This window comes from Cyclopterus lumpus, chromosome 19, assembly GCF_009769545.1.
Source record: "Cyclopterus lumpus isolate fCycLum1 chromosome 19, fCycLum1.pri, whole genome shotgun sequence".
In the NCBI taxonomy this organism is placed as follows: Eukaryota; Metazoa; Chordata; class Actinopteri; order Perciformes; family Cyclopteridae; genus Cyclopterus; species Cyclopterus lumpus.
This window is the reverse complement of record NC_046984.1, coordinates 9,734,609-9,757,914: the sequence shown is the minus strand read 5'-3', so window position 1 is coordinate 9,757,914 and position 23,306 is coordinate 9,734,609. Positions and strand designations below refer to the sequence as shown.

General features: G+C 38.6%; 2 protein-coding genes across 7 annotated transcripts; one reads left to right on the top strand and one right to left on the bottom strand.

Moving 5' to 3' along the window:
* Nucleotides 1–6,756: 6,756 nt before the first annotated feature.
* Nucleotides 6,757–8,539, top strand: LOC117748931 (neurexophilin-1-like). Its single transcript, XM_034559079.1, has 3 exons — nucleotides 6,757–6,816; nucleotides 7,193–7,269; nucleotides 7,876–8,539. The coding sequence occupies exons 1-3, from the start codon at nucleotides 6,757–6,759 to the stop codon at nucleotides 8,537–8,539; spliced, it is 801 nt and encodes a 266-aa protein (XP_034414970.1).
* Nucleotides 8,540–10,439: 1,900 nt separating this feature from the next.
* Nucleotides 10,440–23,219, bottom strand: LOC117748827 (speckle-type POZ protein). Of its 6 annotated transcripts, XR_004611665.1 has the most exons (11): nucleotides 23,108–23,219; nucleotides 16,353–16,556; nucleotides 16,154–16,275; nucleotides 15,323–15,474; nucleotides 15,060–15,187; nucleotides 14,780–14,957; nucleotides 14,574–14,629; nucleotides 13,668–13,790; nucleotides 12,986–13,128; nucleotides 11,696–12,043; nucleotides 10,440–11,577 (listed from the first exon to the last, which is right to left on the bottom strand). XR_004611665.1 is itself a non-coding variant. In XM_034558921.1 (10 exons), the coding sequence occupies exons 2-10, from the start codon at nucleotides 16,428–16,430 to the stop codon at nucleotides 11,899–11,901; spliced, it is 1,125 nt and encodes a 374-aa protein (XP_034414812.1). In that variant the 5' UTR covers nucleotides 16,431–16,556; nucleotides 23,108–23,219; the 3' UTR covers nucleotides 10,440–11,898. The 6 variants fall into 6 exon arrangements, 5 of the variants coding, with proteins under 5 accessions (XP_034414812.1, XP_034414816.1, XP_034414815.1 ...); XM_034558921.1 differs by having other exon boundaries at nucleotides 10,440–12,043; XM_034558925.1 differs by lacking the exons at nucleotides 16,353–16,556; nucleotides 23,108–23,219 and adding an exon at nucleotides 15,696–15,746 and having other exon boundaries at nucleotides 10,445–12,043; nucleotides 16,154–16,266.
* Between the last annotated feature and the right edge of the window lie 87 nt (nucleotides 23,220–23,306).

Here is a 23,306-nt window from a genome sequence, read left to right as displayed (position 1 = left end):
TCCGGATGGATGCAAATACAATTTTAAATATCACTTACTACCGTTTGGTGACAATCATTTTGAAGAGGAAAGACACAAAAAAGCAAAATGCCCTGATGCTTTTAAGATTAATCTTAAGTGAGTCACTGAATACTGAACTGCAGGTCTAAGGACTGGAGGAAGCAGTCATGGGTTAACAGCAGAACCAGATGGCAATAGAAAGCTCTCTGGTAAACCTCTGATCTAATATTTCAAATGGAAGGCTGATGGAAACAGCATGTTTCAGACAATATAGATCTTGATTATGTCATTTTTATTATAATGGCTTTTTATGGAATTAATTAATAAGCATGACCACACACACACACAACGTAATAGTTATTATAACTATAGCAAGAAAGAGGGGCTGATAAGATATGCTAATATGTTTTGTTTTATTTCAGCTTGAATGGGACATAATATAAACACATCAAGACTATAGAAAAACAATATACTTTTTAAACAACCTATATTTCACTCTGGCGGGATGTGATTGTTTGGACAATAAATATGTTACAATGAGCACAGAATGGATGAAATTTACAGTACGTATATTTTACTTTACGAAGTGTTGATTTTTCCCACAGGGTTTGCTAAGACAATTTAATGACTTCTAGGATTACAGCTTTAGTCCCCTGACTGTCCAGCCTTCACAGGAGTATAGAATTCACCAGGGAAATCTAATTACTGTCGACAACAACAGTAGAAGGCTTGATATGTCTTTATCAAGAGAGATCCGATCAAAACAAAAGGCCATGTGAACAAGAAAAACAAACTATAAAAAAAGTTTCTGTTCACACAGCATGGGGTGGACAGGTGTGCTGAAGTATACGTGCTGCTCACAGTAATTTAATAGATTTGTGTTAGAGCTTATTTCTTTTCTATAATAAGAATTAAAATACTTTTGAATTCTTTAATTTAAATGTTTCCATGTTACCACCATAAACTGGTGATTTTGTTTCCATTCTCTGTAAAATCAGAACTTTAAGTTAAATTGAAGTTTTATTATCTAGATGCCATGGTTATGTCACCCTGATTAGTTGTCTCCCGATCTCATAAATTGGCAGAGACCTTACATTTGCCATCTGCAAGCATTCTGGAAACTGCTAAATATTAAAAACAGTAATATCTCGCTGTTACTGGCTGGTGAATAATAACATAGCAACACTTACTACAATGAAAGAGATCGTCAACAAAAGAATAAACATAAATGAGTAGTCAACTTACTTTAAAATTAAGAAGTCCAATTATCATTAGTTTTTACATTAATTACTTTTTTATTATTATTTCCATCGCTTGCCATTTCTGTACGAACAGGTACATCTTTAGCGCTACCTTGATTGATGTTATCTTGTATACAAACAAACAGAGTGCACTACATATCTCACAATACAAATTCATTTGTCCATCCAACCTTATAAAAACATAAATACAAGGTTTTTAAAGCCATAGATTTTATCTAGAAAAGGGATACAGTTGGAAGTAAAATAAAGATTTATATTGCTTTTTCTTCTTCATACATTTGTTGACAGTCATATTCCATTATTATCCAATAACAATGCCTTTGAAATAGCAGCATAAACCCATATTCATCTTTACAACCAGACCCTCAACATGTCTTTCAAACTGGCAGAAAGTAACAAACTGAAGTGCAGTTGAGGGAATTCTTGGTGGTAATTTAGAAAAGTAAAATATCAATAATTAATATTACATTTTTTACCATAAAGTATAATGTCTACTCATTAAAACATATTGTATATACATAATTTCTGCATTGAAAAACCCAGGGGCTGGAATCTGGGATAAATGGACTCAAGTTCAGACGTAGTTACGCTGTGAGCTGCATAGTGGTCAGTGGTGCTGACGAGGGGGAATAGGAGAGGTCAAAGGTCAGATGGGACTATTCATGACCCCTCCAACACACCACACAGGGGACTTTTTGAGCGACTCCAATTAGGCCCACTGAGCCCTCAGCATCTTGTAAAAGTCAACAAGCCATCACTCATATTTCTCTCTCTTCCTCATCCACCATCTTCTCTCTCACCGGCTTCCTCTTTATTCTGTCTCTCTCTAGACGTCCTTTCCTTAGGTCAGAAAGTGGAGCGATGAGTATTCAAGATGTTTTCATGGCTCAGAGTTGGAAACTGCTTCGACAAACTTTGCCAGGAAATTGGTCCAAAGCAAAGGAAAACTCTGAGAACATCCACATTGAATGAACCTTTAGTGATGGCTGTTGGGATAGATCAATACAACTATTCAAACTCAGAAGTACATAACCACGATATTTAAGTAAAGAAATTCATGAAAGTGTGCCATAGTTCATCAGCATGTTAAATGCAACAGCTCTTTACATCAAGCAGGGCACGAGAAAGTGACTGAACGACAGCAGTTTACAAGTGAAAGATAAAGTATGACTCGCCCACATATGGATGTTGTTAAGTTTGACATGTGTGGGTGGGTTCAAAAAGGTGGGACAAAAGCTTCAGGAAATGCATTTAGTTAATTAAATTTGAGTTAAAGAAAAGTGAATGGGACTGAAACGGAGAAATGAGAGAGCAGGGAGGGATCAACGACACATACAGTTAGTGGAGGATGTCTTTGTTTCTGGTTAACCACTGTTGAGTGTTGACCTTCTCTGCAGCCCTGTTGGCCATGTTAGCGGTGTGGCTTTAGGCATGCCTCGTAGTGGCACTAGACATTTGGGATTTTGAGTGAAATGTCTCGATAACTGTTATAAAATCTGGTACACAAATTCATGTTCCCGTCAGGATGATCTGTAAAAACTTAGGTGATTCATAAACTTGTCATAAGTAGCCATCAGGGCAAATGTTTAATTCTTTCAAATATATGGAAAACTAGTTACGTTCCCCTCAGCCTCAGCGTTTAGCTTTGATGCCATCATCAATATTTCCGATAGTTATTTTTCATACATGCACAACTTTTAAGTAAGGATAATTTTCTTCAAAGTATTTGTGTATGCGTTATACACTTGTAGACTACCCTGCCTTGTCATCTTACTGTACGTGGAGCGCAGGAACAGGTTTCCTGCAAAGCCTGGCCATGGCAGTAGATGTTCTCTCGACAAAGGATGCCTGCTAAATAATGACTTGCGCATATCAGTTCCATTGTAAACTATGTATTATTTCTTGTGTGCGAGTCTCCGTTCATTTTCACACATTGACTTTGAAAGCCTGCAAATGCCACATAAGCCCCAGGATTAACCTCCCAATGGTGCACTGTCACAGGAGCTAAGATGCTACATGAGAAACACGGAGAGACCAAACAACTCCAGTATAAAGAGGGTGGATACATTTGAAGTAGAACATGTAAAACAGGTTAGATTATGCACGTTCATTCTTTTTTCCATTGAGCCAACAGATGTGCAATATGATCTGTAAAGTAATCTCCACAAAATGTACCTTAATTGAAGTGGACGGGAGAGCCTGTGTATTGGGCCATGTGGTGCTGGACATATTGCCCCTCTTTGAAGTCTTTGTACTGTACCATACAGTTACACCAATGACACATTACATGTTGAGGGTGTGTGGTAAGTGTTGTTATGTCTCCCTTAAGTCTCATCCCATACTGAAGAAGACACGTTGACTGACAATGATGAATTTAAGCCCCTTTTGTCGGCCTCCGCTCTGAGCCCGACAAAACGAGGTCCAGCACAAAAGAGAGAAACCTGACCTCTTGTAACACCGAAAGCGTCTTACGTGTGGAATGAGAACCATCCTGTATTAATGCTTTGGATTGTGATTATTGTTGTTTATGTGTCCTGTAAAGAACGTGGTGTGATAGCATTGTGGAGTTTGCTTTCTAGATGTTTCAAGGCATAACCCCTAACTTTAAATGAATACAAAAACATGAAGAAAGTTCAACATTTATTTAAAAATGGATACAATAGGATTATTATTTCTCAGATAAATGAATTAATTAATCATCTTAATCTTGATTATCAAGGATTGTCACATAATAATCACTGTAAAAGCCCAGAGGTTACAACTGATAAACATTATATTAAATAACAAAATATGAGAAGCATATTTCATGAAAAACGAGCCAAGTGTGTATTTGATCTCATGCTGCCCTCTAATGTTGTAAAGAGAAACTCCTACAACTCTATAGATAAGACCTCTGTGAGGAACTTTATAGGACACATTACCAAATAGTCTGTAACATTTTCAAGTCTGCAACATCATCAGCGTTCCTAAAAAAAAAGATGCATCTCATTTGTTTAGTGCATCACAACAGAGAAAGATAACTGATCATTATTACAATCTATTCCCTCTAACTACTAAATATGTGCACAGATTAAGCTACTGCTGACTGAATGATATGTTGTGGTTTCTATATATATTCATCTGTATGGTGTATGTGAGCCGATTTTGTATCTCTCTCAGTCAGTTTTGGCGGTCAGCAAACTGACTAGCAGGGTCACCGAAGAGGTCAACTGGACGCAAGCACTGCTCGGTTTCATCCTTTCGTCTGCGAGAGAAACAACTAAATTGAACTTCAGCAGTAAAATAAAGATGTTATCTAATTATCAATCATAGTGTAGCTTAATTTATATGAAAGTGATCTGACATTCAGCCCAACATTCTGCCCACAAAAGTCTAGATAGATAACTTTATTATTACCGCAAGGGGGAAATGTTTCACTACAGCAGCATTTGTACATACATTTTATGCAATAACATATATATATTAAAAAAAGAAATGCATAGTGTATAAATCAACCTATTGTTTATACCAACGCGTTTCGGCTAATAGCACTCATCAGGTTCATGATGTCGGACTGTCCTAAGGGCAATAGAGGCCTACTGTCTTTAATTTAAACACAAACACTTTACTGCCGTCAAAGTGCACAAGACTGATGCATTTCACTTTGAAATGTACGCAATTTTCTATATAATGTATTGGTTGTAATAGACCTGACAAATTTCTCTGTTGTCGAGATCTGTACAGAATGGAGCGGTGAAGTCTTTGGAGTGGGAACATTTGGGATTATCAAATGTTACGTGTCCATTGTGGTTGACCTGGAAATAAATAAAGTAGATTTTTGTTTTACTAACAAAGAAGTGCTTGTCATCAGCTGCAATTCATACATTTGCAGGCTCAGACTTTTCCTGGCACTGGAACAGTTTGAAGAGAACAGTTTGAAGAGGACAGTTTATCACTTTCTATAGTGATCGGTGCTTTTGTAGATGTTAATAATATTTAAATAATGTGTACGCACCTTCAAAAAATTTGATTTCTCATTTAGCTTTTTTAAATGACCTTGTATTTGAAGTAGTCTGTAATCAGTGGTGGCAAATTTAATTTGATGTTAATGGTCTACAAAAAGAAATTCCAAGTTAATTCAACATACATAAATGTGATAATGCGTCCATCCAAAATAGACCAAAGGTCGCTGCAGGTCAATCCGTGGAGAATTTCCATCATCTGATCGACAGCTGGCAGTTCCAGATTTTGGGTATAGGGGTCCTGGAAAGCAATAGAAAGAGCATTTCTACTGTCATTTCTACTAAATAAATATTAAATCTATCATCTTCCATCTGCTGGGTGTTGATACATTTCAAACTTCGCGATAGATGCCTCTGTTTGTTCTTAAAACATTAAACCAACTTCAATCCCACGACCGAATTGAAATGCTTGCTTGTTGCTCAGTGATGCACAACTTTAGGGATGTTTGGTAACAGACCAAAGTGCCTTTCGCTCTCTTAATCTTGTCCAGAATTGCACATTTGATAACCTTTTAATCTCCTTTCTTACCATAACTCTGATCAGTTCCACAATGTTATATTACCTGCAGCCATGTACCAGTACAGACCCTGCAAATAATCTATTTAAATGACTAAGTTTTAGTGACTGCTGGGGGCTTAACACAACAATCTGGATGCCTCAGTGATCCCCAATTCCTTTGACACTTTTAGATGATATACGATACTATGTTTTTCCATCTTAATTACATTTGTTATGTCATTTTTATAACATATTATACCATTAATGTATTTTTTTACGAGACATCTTTATAAGTTTTTAAGATTATTTCTACTTACTATATCATAACATGTTTTTATGATGTTTTTGTGACATACTGTGCTATAAAATGTGATGATATAGCATGTCATAATGGGGTTTTATTCTTAACCTTCATTATTCTTTTAATCAATGTTATAGAGGGGTCTTATTCATAATGTAGTGGCATGGGATAGATAGTGTCATCTAATTTGGCTCCCCTTTTTCAGCTCAGACTGCAGTTTGCTATCTGGCCATGGGGTGGCAGTATCACATCAGTGTTTGCTTTATGTGAATCCAAATAAAATTCTCACTTAAAAAAGTGTCAATTGAATTATTTCATCACCCAAAACATAATGCAAGACATTTTTCAGTGACAAAGAGAGGGGACGGAGGACAACAGGCAGGACATCAGGGTAATACCGAGAGAGCGAGAGAGAGAGAAAGAGAGAGAGAGAGAGAGAGAGAGAGAAACAGAGAGAGAGCGAGGGAGAGGCATTTACAGCAAAACTGAGTGTTAAAAACCTTGAGTTCTGCCAAAGCCTCCCAGTGCTGTGAGTGGACCGTGCAGCTCACAGAAGGTTTACTGCTGGTGCAACTGATCCTCTATCAGCGTTTAATTAAGTTTAATGTTCCACATGGACTTTCAAGACTTAACTCGGCCTGAATAAAGTTCAGGTGAAAGTGGATGGATCTTAATAAGACGGATTTCTGCACTATGGAGATGTTCGCCAGGCAGTGCTTTGTTTGGATACTTCTGGAAGGAGCTTTTTGTTTGGTAAGTAAAAGTAAAAGAACTAGACTGGAGAACAATTTAGCCAGCAGGTGAAAAGTACTCAAGAAGTGTAGTTGTCAGACATTGGCACTTTACTTAAATGTTTTTATTATTATTCTGCAACATTTTACATATAAATATTAATTTGTATTCTGTGAAATTATTATGTTGCAGCTTATGTGCCAAAATACCCAATAAGCTATTTAAATATGATACATTTTTGGATTTTAATCTAAAAGCAGTATTTTGTGTTTAGTTGTCATCAACAAGATTAAAAATGCATCTTGCATAACATTAAACAGTTAGTCTTAAAGAATTTAATATTATTATTATTTATTTATTTCAATGTCGACATTTCTCTCCTAAATTTTCTGTATAGTTGGTTCTTGGGCAACATCATGCAAACTTCACCATCAGCGAGAACGCATCACCTGAACTCAACAGAGACCAAGACTCACCTGAACTCAACAGAGACCAAGAACCTGAACTCAACAGAGACCAAGAACCTGAACTCAACAGAGACCAAGACTCACCTGAACTCAACAGAGACCAAGAACCTGAACTCAACAGAGACCAAGAACCTGAACTCAACAGAGACCAAGACTCACCTGAACTCAGCAGAGACCAAGAACCTGAACTCAGCAGAGACCAAGACTCACCTGAACTCAACAGAGACCAAGAACCTGAACTCAACAGAGACCAAGACTCACCTGAACTCAACAGAGACCAAGAACCTGAACTCAACAGAGACCAAGAACCTGAACTCAACAGAGACCAAGACTCACCTGAACTCAACAGAGACCAAGAACCTGAACTCAACAGAGACCAAGAACCTGAACTCAACAGAGACCAAGACTCACTTGAACTCAGCAGAGACCAAGAACCTGAACTCAGCAGAGACCAAGACTCACCTGAACTCAACAGAGACCAAGAACCTGAACTCAACAGAGACCAAGACTCACCTGAACTCAACAGAGACCAAGAACCTGAACTCAACAGAGACCAAGACTCACCTGAACTCAACAGAGACCAAGAACCTGAACTCAGCAGAGACCAAGACCTTTCTTCACAGAAAAACTGGGCGCTTCAAACTAGGAGTATGATTCAGAGCACCAAGCTACCAATCAGTCCCTTTATTCCTCTTTCAAAGCAGAGACTTCTGGAAATACTTGGAAGCAACTCCAAGTCACACACCAATCCGTCTTTAAAGATAAAGCTTCGTCCCATCATGAAAGTCCAAGGAAGGTCTAAATTCTCCAGAACGTTCAGCTGGGGGGACTTTTACTCAAACATCAAAACAGTCAAACTGAATTTACTGATAATGGGCAAGATTGTGGAACACAGGAACGGGTCTCTTGGAGTCTACTTCCGCCACAACTCCACAGGTGTGGGCAACGTGTCCATAAGCCTCGTCCCACCAACGAAAGAGGTGGAGTTCGATCTGAAGCGTCAAAGCGTGGTCCACCCCAAAGACTCAAAGACGTTCAACTGCAGGGTGGACTATGAGAAGACGGAACGCAACAAAAAGGTGATGCTGTGTAACTATGACCCATCCAAGACCTGTGCTCAGGAGCAGACCCAGAGCCACGTCACCTGGATGTGCTCCAAACCCTTCCAGGTCAACTGCATCTACGTATCTTTCTACAGCACTGACTACAGACTGGTACAAAAGGTGTGTCCAGACTACAGCTACCAGAGCCCAGGAGCCTACCTGCCAACAGGTTGACCAGAGGTCAAGGTCACTAGTGAGGGCAGTGTTTCATAACATCCGCAAAGAAGACATCCAGTGTGAGCAGCTAGTAACTGGTCTGATGGACAGAAGTTGTTAAAAGGAAGTTTAGTTTTACTGTGGAGAATATGTTTATCTTATGAATCCTTCAAAGTAGATCATCTGTTTTTAGTGCAATATCTTACTTGTTGTAGACTACAAGAGTTGTATTAGACTGGTGTTATAAAATGCATACAATCAGGGCTGCAACTAATAATTGTGTTCATTATAGATTGAAGTGACAATTATTGTTCAATATTTGTTTTTTATGAATAGGCAAAGTTGCGAAAAAGGCTCATCACAACCTTTACTATGACATGAGACAAGGCTGGAGCAAGACAATGTTAATTATTTTATTAAAGACACAAACGATTAATCGAGTCTTAGAATAGCTGCCATTCATGTTCTACTGTGTAATCAAATAATCCACTTTGTTTTACATACTTCATCCAATAATATGCTATGTGAACTAGATTATAGCGCGTTTGTAAGGGCTACTATATCAATAGAAACGCTAAATATAATAAAAAGACTACAGATGTATCAATGCTTTTACAACACTCTTATGTTGCATTTAACTTGTGTCATATGTCATCCTTTTTTATTTTCTGTATTTCATTACTCTTTACTGTGTGTTGATCAATAAAACACAAATATGATTAAAAACCAACACAAGCGTTACAAAGAGAGTCCTTTAAAACAGGAGTTTAGCCCCATCTGTGGTTGTTACTTTTCCAAGAATCACCGAGGAGAAAAATGGGTCTCCTTAGGGTTGCATATGTTATGCCAGTCAGCTGACAAAAATGAATATTCCGCTTACCCTCTCATCACCATCAGCATTAGGAATCCAACATTTTTTTATTTGGTATTTTCTATTTGGTACGATCAGTGCTTGGATTCTTTTGACATCAACTCACTCAAAAAGTGTAGATATATCTCTAAACAGTAACCTCCTTAAGAACATACTATTTCAGCTAAGGGAAGTAAATTGTCTTCGAGGACCGTTTGTGTGCGCCCTTAGAGAGCGATAAGGTGGACTAATGTATGCAATGTTTCTGTAAGTTATTACAAAATTATTAAATGTAAAAGTTATGAATGAAGCTTATGATATAGAGATATATATATATATATATATATATATATATATATATATATATATATATATATATATATATATATATATATATATATATATATATATATATATATATATATAGTGTAGGAGATAAAATCCTAATTTAAATACTTAAGTACCTCAGATTTGTGGGCTACTTGAGTGCAGTACCTAAATATAATAAGTTAGTAAGCGTGGAGCTCTCCAAGGCGGAGCTGTGTGTCTACAGGTTGCTACAGGAGTCAGAGCTGGAGGAGTTTCTGGTGAACCTGCCAGAAGCATCCATGATAAGCATTGAACATAACTATAAAAATAGTCAATCTGCTCGCTGATGGTCCCGTTTACTTATGTAGGTCATATCAAAAAAAGGGATCAGTATTACATTGAAACAGTTTCATAACCAGTTAAAAGTACCTAACAGTAAATATAAAGTTTTAACATCTCTAAAAAGTGAACTATTACTACAAGCATTTAGGATTGAAGCGATGACTACAAACGTATATATCGCAAACTGAGATGCCCAGATTGCTTCATAATTAGCTTTATGACACTGAAATTTAAACTTCGTTTGAGTCATTACACTAAATATCATAAATCACACTTGTTTGGGTTCTCTCTGAAATGTCTTGACTTTAGGTGAAGTCCCATAATGAATTCCCAATGAAACGCTTTGTTTTATGGGACAGCGGAAAATAATAAATTAAAAAAACACGAGTCATACAAAAATACCAGACAGAGTTTGCATTGCATTCAATACAAAATAGTTGTGGTTTAATCTTTTGGGAACAAAAAAATGGCAACAACTAAGTGTCACTTCTCATAATAATATCTACAGGAAAGAAACAGCGGTTCCTTCTATGAATTACCATTTTCCACCAGGCTAAAATGATAACTTCAAATGATTTCATGTGGTTTGCCTTAGTATGCATTTTTTTCACATTCTGTCTATTCTGAACATTAAAACGTGTTCATATCAATTTAATTTCCTTCAGTCTTCATGCTTGCAAAGAAAACATATCGCAGCTTTTTCCTCCCAATTTCAAGGTTGAAAATGCTTTTTGTTTCCACAGCTTCAGAAACACTTGTGTCTGTACACATTTCTATGAAAAAAATAGAAATGACAGTTGAGGAAAAAAAATAAATAAGAAATCAGTCAAAAAACAACATTAACATGCCCGATTGATTCCTAATGTTATTTTGAAACCATTTGACATTATTTTCCCCTCCATTTCTTGTCTCCTGATTGGTTCGTCTATTGACACACATTTTTTCTCAAGGGCTACAAAAACAGATCCACAGACAAAATACAATTTTCCCAGGAAGGACATCCAGTTGTGCGTTTCTGTATCCTGCCATGTTTTTCCCCAACTATTTAAAAAAAATGAAACGGCTGCAGATGAAGCAGAGTTCTCTATGGGAGTACATGAGTGGTTTCTGTCACATAAATCTTCTTAAAGGGTACTTGTTCTTGGTGGTCCAGCTGGGTCTTTAGTCCATGAAGCTCGCTTCAATGTGTGCTTACCTACAGTATTTCTACTTTACTGCTGGTAAGAGTTGAGGAAGGGTGACCTGTGACTTTAGTGCAATGTTTTCCCAACTTTCTTTGGGAAGATTGATGATGAGTTGGTCCCATATCTGCTTTTTTGACTAGCCCTTGGTTGTCTTTCTCGAGGGGGGGGGGGGAGACAGGCCCACTTCTTCTTCAGTCCTCACATTAGTCCATTTGTTTGGGGACTCGTCCTACAAACACTAAGAACAGAGCAAAAAGAAGCCGTATGATAAAATAGACAGTTAAAGACTTAATTTATCGGCACTTGTCCTTGAAACCTCCACATTTCCAGACAGTTGGCTCTTTTTGGATTGCTGGGTCCAGTCCGTCCCCCTGAATGGATTCCAAAGTAGGAAAAGAGCACAATGTCAGACACCTCTGAGGAGGAAGGGGGGAGTGGTGTTGTGTTTTTTTTGTGTGTAAACAACAAACATCCACTTCACAAGCCCACCTGCCCCTCTATCCACCTCCACCTCCTCTTCCCTCGATCTTTAGAAGAGATTAAATACAGCAGGTTTGGATGGGACAGATTTGGGGGAGGCTGTAGTAGGTAACAGCAAGGGGGAAGGCTGTCCCTGTGTGAGGGGAGGGATCAGTGTGTCTTTGTATGTAGATGCATGTGTGTGTGTATGTATCAGGACAGACGTCTTGCTGTTAGGATTGTTTGAGGCGCTTGCGTGGGGGTCCAAGGAAAGGGCACTGGGCTGAAGCCAGGGAGCGGTAAGCTTCGGCCACCAGGTGTGGATGAGACGCCACCATGGACTTCCAACCGGCCGTCTCCATGACTTCTGCAGCATGGCTGGAGGGTGAAAACAAAAAAACATTAGTTTTGGGGAAAACAATTGGTATAAATAATATATTATTGATTGGATGTGTTTTTCCTGAATTTCTTGATTTAAAAAGTAAATTCAAGGACAAAAAAAATCTGATTTTTAGTTTTGAATGGAGAGAGGTTGCATTGTGGGTAGTTTGTAGCTTTAAGCCTGCTGGGGTAGCAAATGTCTTCAAGTTTATAGTGTATTAAGAATTAGTAAGCCCTGAAAGTGTTACATTAGCCCAGTTCAATCTGCAGAAGCTTATATAGGCTTATATTTGGGCCAATATGGTCACAGCAGAAAGTGTCAGATAAAACATATTTTAACCTCTCATTAAGCACCTCGTGAAGCCCGCTGATGTATTATGAGACACACTGGAGGGGACTCAAAACCAGGTTGTGAATCGCAAACATAAGACAATGAAAAGCAGGAAATCCTCCCAAATGACCTTTTTTGCTTGAAAAATTACTTTAACAACTAATCCATCAACCCCATATCAGCTTATCTATTAAAATCAACTAATTATTTCAGTTCTCTAAATATAAATGGTGAATCATGTGTAGAGGGAGGGAAATAATCTGAAGGAATATGCACACACACCCACATGTTCAGAGTTAATGTCATACACACTCATCCGAGTCAACAGATAAGGTGACAGCACACCTCGCGAGGAGTCAGGTTGCCCTGATCCCTCTGAAAGCCTCGACAGTGTTTAATAATATCAGACGGACCCCTCCATGAGGGGACATGTGAAATTAAATCATTAACTGTGACAACAAGGGATAAGGCATGGGGGGCAAGGCCGAGTCCTGGATAAAGAAGAGATGCAATAGATGGACACAACATGAGACAAAATGTTCAGAGGACTGCGAGTCTGTAAAAAGGATGCTGGAGACCAGAATACAAGTGATGACGCGTGAACTCACTAGTTGATGAAGTCGACGGCCTGCGTTTTGAGCTGATCGGCGCTGTGCAGGTCAGCCAGGATGAGGATCTCAGCAGCGTTTTCCACAGACAGACTTGTACACAGCGCGTCCTCACACATGACCTTCAGCCTCTCCAGAGCATACTGAACGAGAGAGGACAGCAGATCAGTACACACGTCCGTCTTCAACAGTATTCATGTGCCATTTGCTGTGACGAGTTAGGTGGTTTTAGCGATCATCGTTTCAGCGTTCAAAACCTGTTATGTCACAACTCTAACGAAGACCATCCAGTCCAGAAGCTGCGTTTCAGAAGTCAGTGCCTCATTTGGTGTTTTAGTGGAACTCAGTGTGAAATCATCAAACTGTTTCTTAAAAATCTTGATTGCTTCCTGGGCTAATTGGTTTAGTGGGTACTGTGCCCCTTAATCCATTTCATCACCTTTAGTTGTGGGACACAGCGTATGCTGCCAACAAAGTAATGTGCAACTCTCATCACATTAAATCGAGCCAAGGCGGCAAGATTAACATCTTTAGTAACATATGGAGCTGTCTGGAGTATCAAGGACATTGATACCCCCGAAAAAGAAAATAAAGTAAAATAGCCTACATCCACAGATTTTATCTTTAAAGTAACGCCATCTCAATATGTCAAAATATAGCGATGCAGTACGGTTTATATTACTTTGTCAGCTGCTGCCAGCAAGTCGTCAGCCATCTTGTCCAGGTTGGGAGCCTTGTCTGTGTAAATGAAGCACATCATCTCTTTGAAAACCTCCGGCTCCACATCGTTGATCTCCACTCGGTTCTGACAGAACGAGACGGTGAGTAAGGAAGTTAGATTCTAGCATTTCACCATGACAAGAGCTTCAACTACAGTACTTATGATACCTGCCGTTTTTGCATTATGTAAAAAAAATAAAAAAACTACAAAAATAATATTAGGGAAATTAAGAAAGAGCATTTCATTATTTATGGGGCTGTAAATCTCAACACAGTAGTTGAAGTTCAATTATTTGGACTTTAAACAAGCAGCAACTTGGATTATGAAAAAAAACGATTCCTTGTGACTGAATTATTATTTTTTATTTTTTATTATTATGTTTGCTAGAGTTTAACACATTAAGTAGTTATGTTTTCCATGGAATTTGAACAAATAATTGATTTATAGCAAACATTTAGTTTAAACTTACCTTTAACACACAATTTAAATATAGTTTTTCCCCCAGCATTATATTTGTTGCCTTTCAGACAAAATCGCTACATAAAATCTAAAATATCCTTGGTTTGAAAAAATTGGTTTGAAAACAGCTTCTCCTGCAATTTCATGTCTTACATGTGCTAAGATGAAGAAAAAAAGAAAAAGAAAAGAAAGCAATTCTCTGCTTCTACAGCTTTCTCAGTGAAGGATGAATCCTGACCCCCAAGTACGGCAGGACAATTTCATTTCAGGTGCACTATCATTCAGTTTCACCAAACAGCTCGGTGCTGCAGCCGTTTGACAGCACACGATCCTTCACTCACTTTAACCCCTCAACACAAAACTCATTTAATTCTAGGAATTAAAAAAGCTTGGGGACCAAGGACTCACCTTTTTACTCTCTTCCATCTCGTGCTCAAACATGGCGCTGAATACAGGGGAACGTGCTGAAAGCAGTAATATGGAAAGCAGAAATGGTAATGTGTGAGTAATTATGGCCTGAAACCACAGTCAGAGGGCAAACACACACCACACAGTCACATTATGTTTTATTTAACTGGATGAACAAATAAAAAAGATACAGGGTGTGTCTGTACCTGCCAGGATGGCTTTGTGGGCCTGAAACTCCTGTCCAGCCACGCACAGGGAACAGTCTGTGAAGCGGGAGTTCTCCCACAGGCCGCCCAGCTCATCTGCAAGCCGGCAGTCAGGTACCTTCACCATGTTCATGGTGTTCTGCCCAGATATGTTGACCGAGTCCTGCACCACACTCACCTGAGGGAGAGAAATTAAACGAAAAGCATTACTCAAAAATGGAATTGTAATGAAAGATGGTATAAAGCAAGAGGAGTTGAACACATGGACAAGGCAGTGTACCTCACAGAAGAGCGTGAGCTTGTCGTCAGGTAAAAGACCGTTGGCCTCATCTAGGAGGAAGTCTCTCCGGATGAACTTTTTAAAGCCCCAGTCTTTCCCTTGGACAAAGCGATATGCTCTCTGGCTTTCTGCAGAAAGTCCAAGTAAAGGTGCGATTAAAAATAAGTACAAGCAGAAAATTGCAAACTCGAATGAGGGATGTTAAATCTCCAATACGATGGCCTCTGTTTCAGTTAAAAGCTTGTGCTACCCAGTTGACTCACCCATGGCTTTGGTCTCCTCTCCCTTGGCGTTGAGGATGGAGAATTTGAATTTGGCGCGTACCTCGGCCTTCGGACAGCTGACCAGCAGCAGGTAGAGAGACAGGTAGTCTTTGCTCTCCTCATCCAGGCCCTTGGGATTCACTCGCAAACACCTGATGGTGGTTGAGGGTGCAACAGTTAAGATCTCTAGTAAAAGGGATGGAAGTAATAATGTATTAACTAGGGGTGTAACAATACGTGTATTGAACCGTTCGGTAAAGGACATTCGGTTTGGTATGCGTCACCCTTTCGGTATGCCCTGAGATCCAAAGAGCCGTTTTTTTGTCTACGACCTGCACACAACAGAAAGGAAATTCTGGAGCGAGAGTTTTACCTGGACATGTTGTGGTAGCGCACCAGTTGCTGTCAGCGGCACTGTAGCATGCTTATAATGGAGAATTGCAAAATCAGAAATACTTCTAATTTACAGATGTTTCTATTATTTATTTATTATCGACTATATGCCAGTAGGTGTCTTAACTGTTAAAGTAGGTATTATGGCCAATTAGCAACTGGAACATTTTAAATCATGTTCAAATTAAATTAATCCAAAGTTATTGTCATTTTCCTTGTTAAAAACTTACCGAACCGTGACCCAAAAACCGAGGTGCGTATCGAACCATACATTTTGTGCACTATTACACCCCTTGTACAAACATTAATGGTGGAATTGGTAACAGTAATCAGATGGGGTGGGATTTTCTAGATGTTTCTCAACAGTCCACTTCCTATGCACTGAAAACTGGATGTTAGAATTCACAATGAAGCAGAGCAGCTCTCTTGCCCACCCACCATTTCAGCTTGTCGTTGGCCCCAGAAGAGAAGGTGGAGCTCTTGATGACCTCGCCCATCTCCTCACGACAGAAGCTGAAGTTGTTGATGGTCCACATGTAAGAGAACTTCACCACTTTGATCTGGCAAAGAGAAAGATATTCAGAGACGCTAAGGATGCTTGATTTATTTGAGATGAAAGAGTAAGTGATCATTTTACCTGTGTGTAACACCAGCTCTCGGCCACGGGCCCGCTGGACATTTCCGCAGGGGGAGGGGGACTCGGGACTCTTGACATTGCCAGCGTGACAGAAGGTGTCGGGGGCAAGAGGGTGAGGAGAAGGAATCCGTCACTTCCACTTGTCAATGTTCAGTCCTGACGTCCATCTGCATCAGTACACGCCAGATGGAAGCAGTTTGCCCCCTAGAAACAGACCGTACGAGTGTGATTAGTTGATCAAACCCCATCTCCTTGAAAATCCTGTTCAGCCTGAAACACATTTTTCGAACAAAGAGGGAGGCAATCAGACACCCCCCCCCCCCCCCCCCCCCCCCAAAAAAAGCTCATTGAGATGCAACACACAGGCTCTGTATCTTTCATTAATCCAGTTAAGATTCAATATCATTTAATTCATGTAGCCACGCCGCCTGCTATTGAGGTGTGTTGTGGCAAGATGAATTGTCCCAGACCCATTAGAGGACAGCAGGAGATCGATGGCCCACGCCTGTTCTAAGATCAATAGCTGCTGCAATTGCAATTAAGTCTAAAAAATGAACTGTAAATAAACAAGCTGCCTCCCAGGACTGTAGTGGAGGTTGGAGCCACTGCCCAAATCCAAGGTTCTCAAATTACCTTCAAGTCACACGGCCACAGGAAGGTTGTGCAGATGTGCGATGGAAACTTTGACAAACTTCCACATCATGCGTGTTTACTGTATATTGGTTATTCAGGTCTGATGCCTGGCTCTCTGCGGCCATTTAATGCCACAAAATATTCCATGTACCAAATTAAATTTTGACCTTTGTATCCTTCGCTTAGGTACAGAGCTCCTTTGAATAGAAATTAGAGGAGATTCCATAATGCAGCTATCAAGACCTTTAAAACTTTATAAGTGGCAATAGAAAAGCATTCTGACATTTAAATCTACCGGAAGTTAGAAATGTGAATCTCCACATTGAAAAAGGATAAAACTTAAGATATATCATGAGTATATCTATATTTCAGCTATTGTCACCAAAAGACCAACACAAGTGTTGCCTGTACAGCAAGCACTGATATAACTGATAAGGGGGAGTCATTCCCACTAACACCGTCCCACTGGCATAAATATTTGCTTTATTATCATAGGTTATTAATCCAACACTGTTAACATTTTTTTTTCAACTGCAGTGGACAGATGTTTTAGGAATTTATTGAGCTTATTCTTTTTTTACTGAAAGTCTGCATTTGTGGCCTGTTTTTATTTTCAGTTTCAGTTATAACCAATGCACCTGTGCCAAAAACAAATTAGGGGAAATTGTATTGTAAAAAGTATTGAGATGAATTGTAGGTTTTAGTCTTTTCATGGGATTTTGGATTACATTTTTTTATTTTCCCACACACATTTTACCTAGAAGCATTCATTATTCTTTTGTGTGCTGAGAGGCTCAAGCCGACCTGGCCCATAAACAGAATAAGCAATTTAGGGAAAGGGAGGAAATATAAATGATTGCACTTGAAAAATTATGGAGTATAAAAGACATCCCACCATGAAGATGGTACATTTAGTTCGCTGTAAATAAATATATTATTGAACCCATATTAGCAGCATGAACAGACATCCTTTCTACTACCTCATACAGGAAGATAATTCCCAATTATTCACCTGAGACCAGCCAATAGGGTTTCAGTGGCAGTAGAGAAAACACTGGTCAGACTAGAGGACGGACACAAAAAGTCAGCAACAATGCTTATTTATGGCCAAATGTGTAAAGGTGTACAGACACTGTGCTGCCCTATTTTCTACACTTTTTGTGGGGGATAAGGACACAATACCAAGCACAATACACCTAGCACTGGACATCATCTTGACAGATTCATAAGCCTTTTTCATCTGGCTGCACAATGTTTTTCACTCCTACATAATACTAGTCAATTTCTTTCCAGGCCCTCATACCGTTAATCTGTGGCCAGTCTTTTTTCTATTTGACCATTTTTGTCTCTATTCCTCTAATCCATCTTCCGTCTCTCCCTTCCTGTCACACCCAGAGCCTTTAATGTCTTCATCCATAAATTCAATTTGGGTTCAAATGCAGCGTATCAAAGTGATGGCTGGGCGCTGAGCTTTTTGCTCCTCGTGATGACACTGAATGAAGGCGAAACATTGACAGTGATGCTGCTTAGAGACTGTTAATTGTAACATCTGAACAGATTGAAAACTGAATGTATGACGCACTTAACAGACTAATTTTAGTGGCTTAGTGATGTGAAGTTGTGTTTTCTTCACGCCCGTTAAATCAAAACATTTTTAATACAGCAAACATACTTTAAATCCAATTTTGAGTTTGAAAAAGACAAGCATGTGCACTACTTCTGCTATCAATCCCACAATGCAATGGGTAACATTATATGGATGAACAATGAACCGTTATAATGTTGTACACAACTAGGATGATGATTCCTAAATAGTGTTTAATATCAATTTACTGGTCACTCTGCTGGAACTAAGCAATTACTACGAAGTCACAGTCAAAGCTTGTTCTCCAGGCAAAATGGGTTATTACTGGTAAAAATATCAGTGCAACTAATGAAGTACATCATAACATTACCACTTTGAGTAAGGACATCTTGATTCAAGTCCAAATATTTTGTCAAATGTGACAGTAGACTAAATTCATTTGTTGCGATTCCACTTCTCCAATTACATCACAATAACTAGTCCCACGTCAGAAGGTTGGTTCCTTTCTAAGATCCAATGAATGGAGAACCAAACAATCTTCTTGATTCTTGAACAGACAGACAGACAGACGAACACAAAGGAAGGAGGTACAGGGAAAGAAAATGAAAAGTAAAGTGATAGAGAAGCCAAATGGAAACAGGTGGCAAATGAAAAATGGGCCCCCGTCTGTGGGACCATTCAAAAAGATAAATTGCCACAAAAAGTGGTTTGAAGAAAATCCAGCGGAGGTATGAGAGAGAAATCAAATAGAGATTATTGGACAGGTGGACTCTGATGAAGACGCACGCTGCATGGAAACGGTCCCAACACACATTTTCATCTTCAACTACCCATTGACTGAGATGTGATCGATAGATCTGTTATTGTGAGGAAGGAAATGCCAAATAATCGTTCATCAAAAAAGAACCGAAGTCTATCCACTGCATAATTGTGTACAATGCTAAAAAAGTGGGCAAGGGTCGATGCAATTTCTGTTTGATGAAAAAATGTGACACAGCTACAGTAGCTTGTAGAAAGGTGATATGGGGCACTGAATTCTATGAATGTACAGTTCATTAGACCTGAAAAGGGCAAAATCTTTAAAATAACCACGTTCGTATATGGATAATATACGTGTATGACGGTAACAACCTACACCAACCAAACTCTGAAGATCGATCAAAGTCACCTCAGTTTCCAAAAACCAAACACAAAAAACCATCAGCAACGGTCAAAGGCAGAGGGATCAATTCTTATGGTTGTCTTCTGAACTTTCACCATACAATCTATACACCATTGATTAGCTTTTTTTTCAATATTTATTTATTTTTATATATAAATCACGAGGAGCAAAGAAAAAAAAAATACTATATATATATATATATATATATATATATATATATATATATATATATAAATAAATGCTACAGCAAAATTATCGAACTTTCTTTTAAAGATTTTGGAGATGGAGAGCAAAGTGAACAACTATTCAATCATGGCTGTCTTAGTGAGAAGTAAAGTTATACTCATTTAAGTCCAATGTATCAATTATCTGTAGATATATAATACATAAAGTGGCAGTTATGACCGCAGTGTGTTTTTTTTCTTCTTTTTTTAAACAAAAAAAACAAAAAAAAACAGAGAAATCAATCTCTGCTCTAAATTAAAGACTCGAGGTATGGAGGCATTTCAGGCGGCAATTTCCAAGGTGGATGAAAAAATTGCAACCCTTGTCGAAGTGTCAGTGAACACAATGTCTATTTCCAAAGCTTTGGTCTTTGAGGACTGCAGAAAGTCAAAGACAAACCTTAAAACTATAATTGGTACAGGGATTGGGGATCGATTGCACAGTGCGTGTTGGGCCTCTGTGGGAGTCATATTCTGTCCTTGGTCACGGTCCTCCTTCTTTCCTAAAAACTCAATCTCAGAGGAGGTATGAGCTATTGATTTTGCTACAGCGATCAGCTTGCCTTGCCCTTATCCCTGACTTTGTGCAGACCCACAATTACATTGAAGGGGATTTGAGTGGCCAAAAGAGCATTAGCACCCCTCCTCCCTTTACTTCCTCACTAAAACCCTCCACACTTCACCACGTGCGGGAGGTTAAAAGGAGGTGGGATCTCAATGCATATCTAATGTCTAAAGTCAACTGGTTCACAACTGACGTGTTGACCTCTCAGGGCAGATACTCCTGTAGGCTGCTAAACACTGCAAGTAATCCAGTCATTGTAGCTGTAAAAAGGACCAGAGGAACTTTTATGGAGCTAAATCCATGCCAATAGTTTTGTTTGTTTGAAAAAAAGATTTGAACCTGAAAATTCAAGTTTTGGTCTTGAACATTGAAAAATTCAACAATGTATTCGAAATAAAAATAAGTGTATGAAAAGTTGTGTTGGTTTCAGTTATGTTTTTTTTTCGAATAAAATATATTTTTTCATTTTTCAGTAGCATATTATATATTTTCAACTTTCAATCTTTTTTTTTCGGGTTCAGATCTTTTTTTCACTTTCAGATCGTTTTTTTTCAGGTTCAGACTTTTGGCCGGGATCTGGCATGGGGGGCGTTGTTTCGACTACAGGGGCGTGGTATCATGAGTGAAAGAAGGCTGACGACCTGCCTCAACTACGTTGACATAAATGGTGACAGCCACTGTTGTGGTGTAGGACATTGTTATTGGAGAAAGTATTTGCTTATGGAACGATTTGTAATTTAAGAAAAGTGCAACTGGATCACGTCAATGTCCACATCACAAAAACCTTGATCACAGTTGGGTTAAATTCCAAATGAGACTCAATATCAAAATGTTAATATGTTGAAACCAATCCGACCTACAGCAGACAACTCAACCACTACTAGGTGTAACGACTAAGAGAGGGACGCTTTTTGAGGCCTATTAAGTCTCAATTAGACTTTTATTGTTTTAATTAAACACATTTTCTGTATCAATTCTTTCTTTCCTCTGTAAAGGGTTAACGGTTTTTCTTACAGCCAAAGTTAAAACCAATGAGTTTCTATCATCCATTTCTGATGCATAGAAAAACGTTTTCTGTGTTGTCTTGTCTTATGGAATATTATTGTTGTTTTCATTATAATACATTTCTTCCACCTATCATGATATTATCCAGGTCAAGTGATTGCCTTCCATTGGTTGCTTATAGACTATAGATGATGCCATACCCGTTTATAAATGCCTCGAACAAAGACCTACAGTGTTTGAAACATGTTGGCTTTTTTAACAATGATTTAGCCAATATAATAAATGTTACTTGTTCTACAATTTGGGATAGCCTTACTGTTTAAAGTGGTATGACGATTGATAAACATGGACTGAGCATTTCATTTTGATTTTTTTCTTTTCTTTGGGTCATCACAGTGAAGGGCGGCTCAGCCAAACTGAGTTATGTATACTCAGTATAGCTGCAGGGCCAAGATATAGTTTATTGAGGGCCATTTGAAATCTGCTGCATGCCAGCACTTTGACTTCAATATTAGGCAATAATGTAGCAAGAAGTTAAGTACAGAGTGCAGGTACTGGAAGAAAACCAAGCTTTGCCTCACAGGTTACATTTGTTTTAAAAAGCATCCCAAATCATTAGAATAAAACATTACCACTAATATGTATTAAGTTTAATCAAACCTTCTCAAAAACAGACTTGTTTAAAAAACAACCATAATCTTCATAAGGATACCAATGTTCATGTTACTGTGTTCACCACCAGCATGAGAGACATACACAATCTACCTTCAGTGAGAAGGAATTACATTATACATGTTATCCCTATTGAGAAGTTTGGTCTGTTTCCAGTGAACCTGCACAGATGAGCCAATATTTACAAGACATCACTGACCACACCTAAAGTGTCTCCTCACTTTCTAGCCACACAATTATAACGTAACTTACGAGGCTTGAACATCAAACTACAGTACATTAAATGGCTCAAGTTAAAAAGTATTATGAAGCCCGAGGATATAAATCATCTTGATCCTGACATCAAAGACATTATATATTTTAGTCCAATTTTAATAATAACAATTACGTTGTATTTAATTTAAACGGAACGTTAACCACATTTAATATACACATATGTATATTAAGTAAACTCACTAACATATTAATTGTAGTAGACGATATTGGGAACTGAAACTCACACTTCCAATTAATGTAACGTGGAGCGATGACAGTAGCAGCTAACGTTAGTTAACGTTAACTTGCTAATACTGATAGTCGGCAATGGTATCTTATTTTTAAGTGGCTCTTTTTTAACAGTACATATGTACACCAGTGTGTTCGTACAGAAAAATAAACCCCATACACAAAGGACAAGTTGTGATACTTTTCACAAAATATACAAATACTGCAAATAACCCAATCTGGCGATAGCACGCCAGCTAACTGAATGAGCTAGTTAGCGAGCAGCTAACCTAAAGCAAACCAAAAGGTCGGGGGGCTCGCTGCAAACATTGCAACAATAAATAGGACATAACAGCCTGAATTGTGTGTGTTTAAGTCTTGAGTCCATATAGTACTGCTGTCTGTCGTAATCATCGACGGACTTACCTTTGTCAGGTTAGATTGTGACGCTAGCTGTCCGTAATCTTCTGTTGTTGTGATTGCTAACAGGCTAGCTGTCTACTTCTCATAGACAAGAATTACAGCACCGGTCGTACAAAGCCGCTACTGCCCCCTATTGGCAAAGATGAGTATCACCCTGCAACTACTTGCAGGAGAGTTTAAAAGTCACACAAAGCATTTTAAA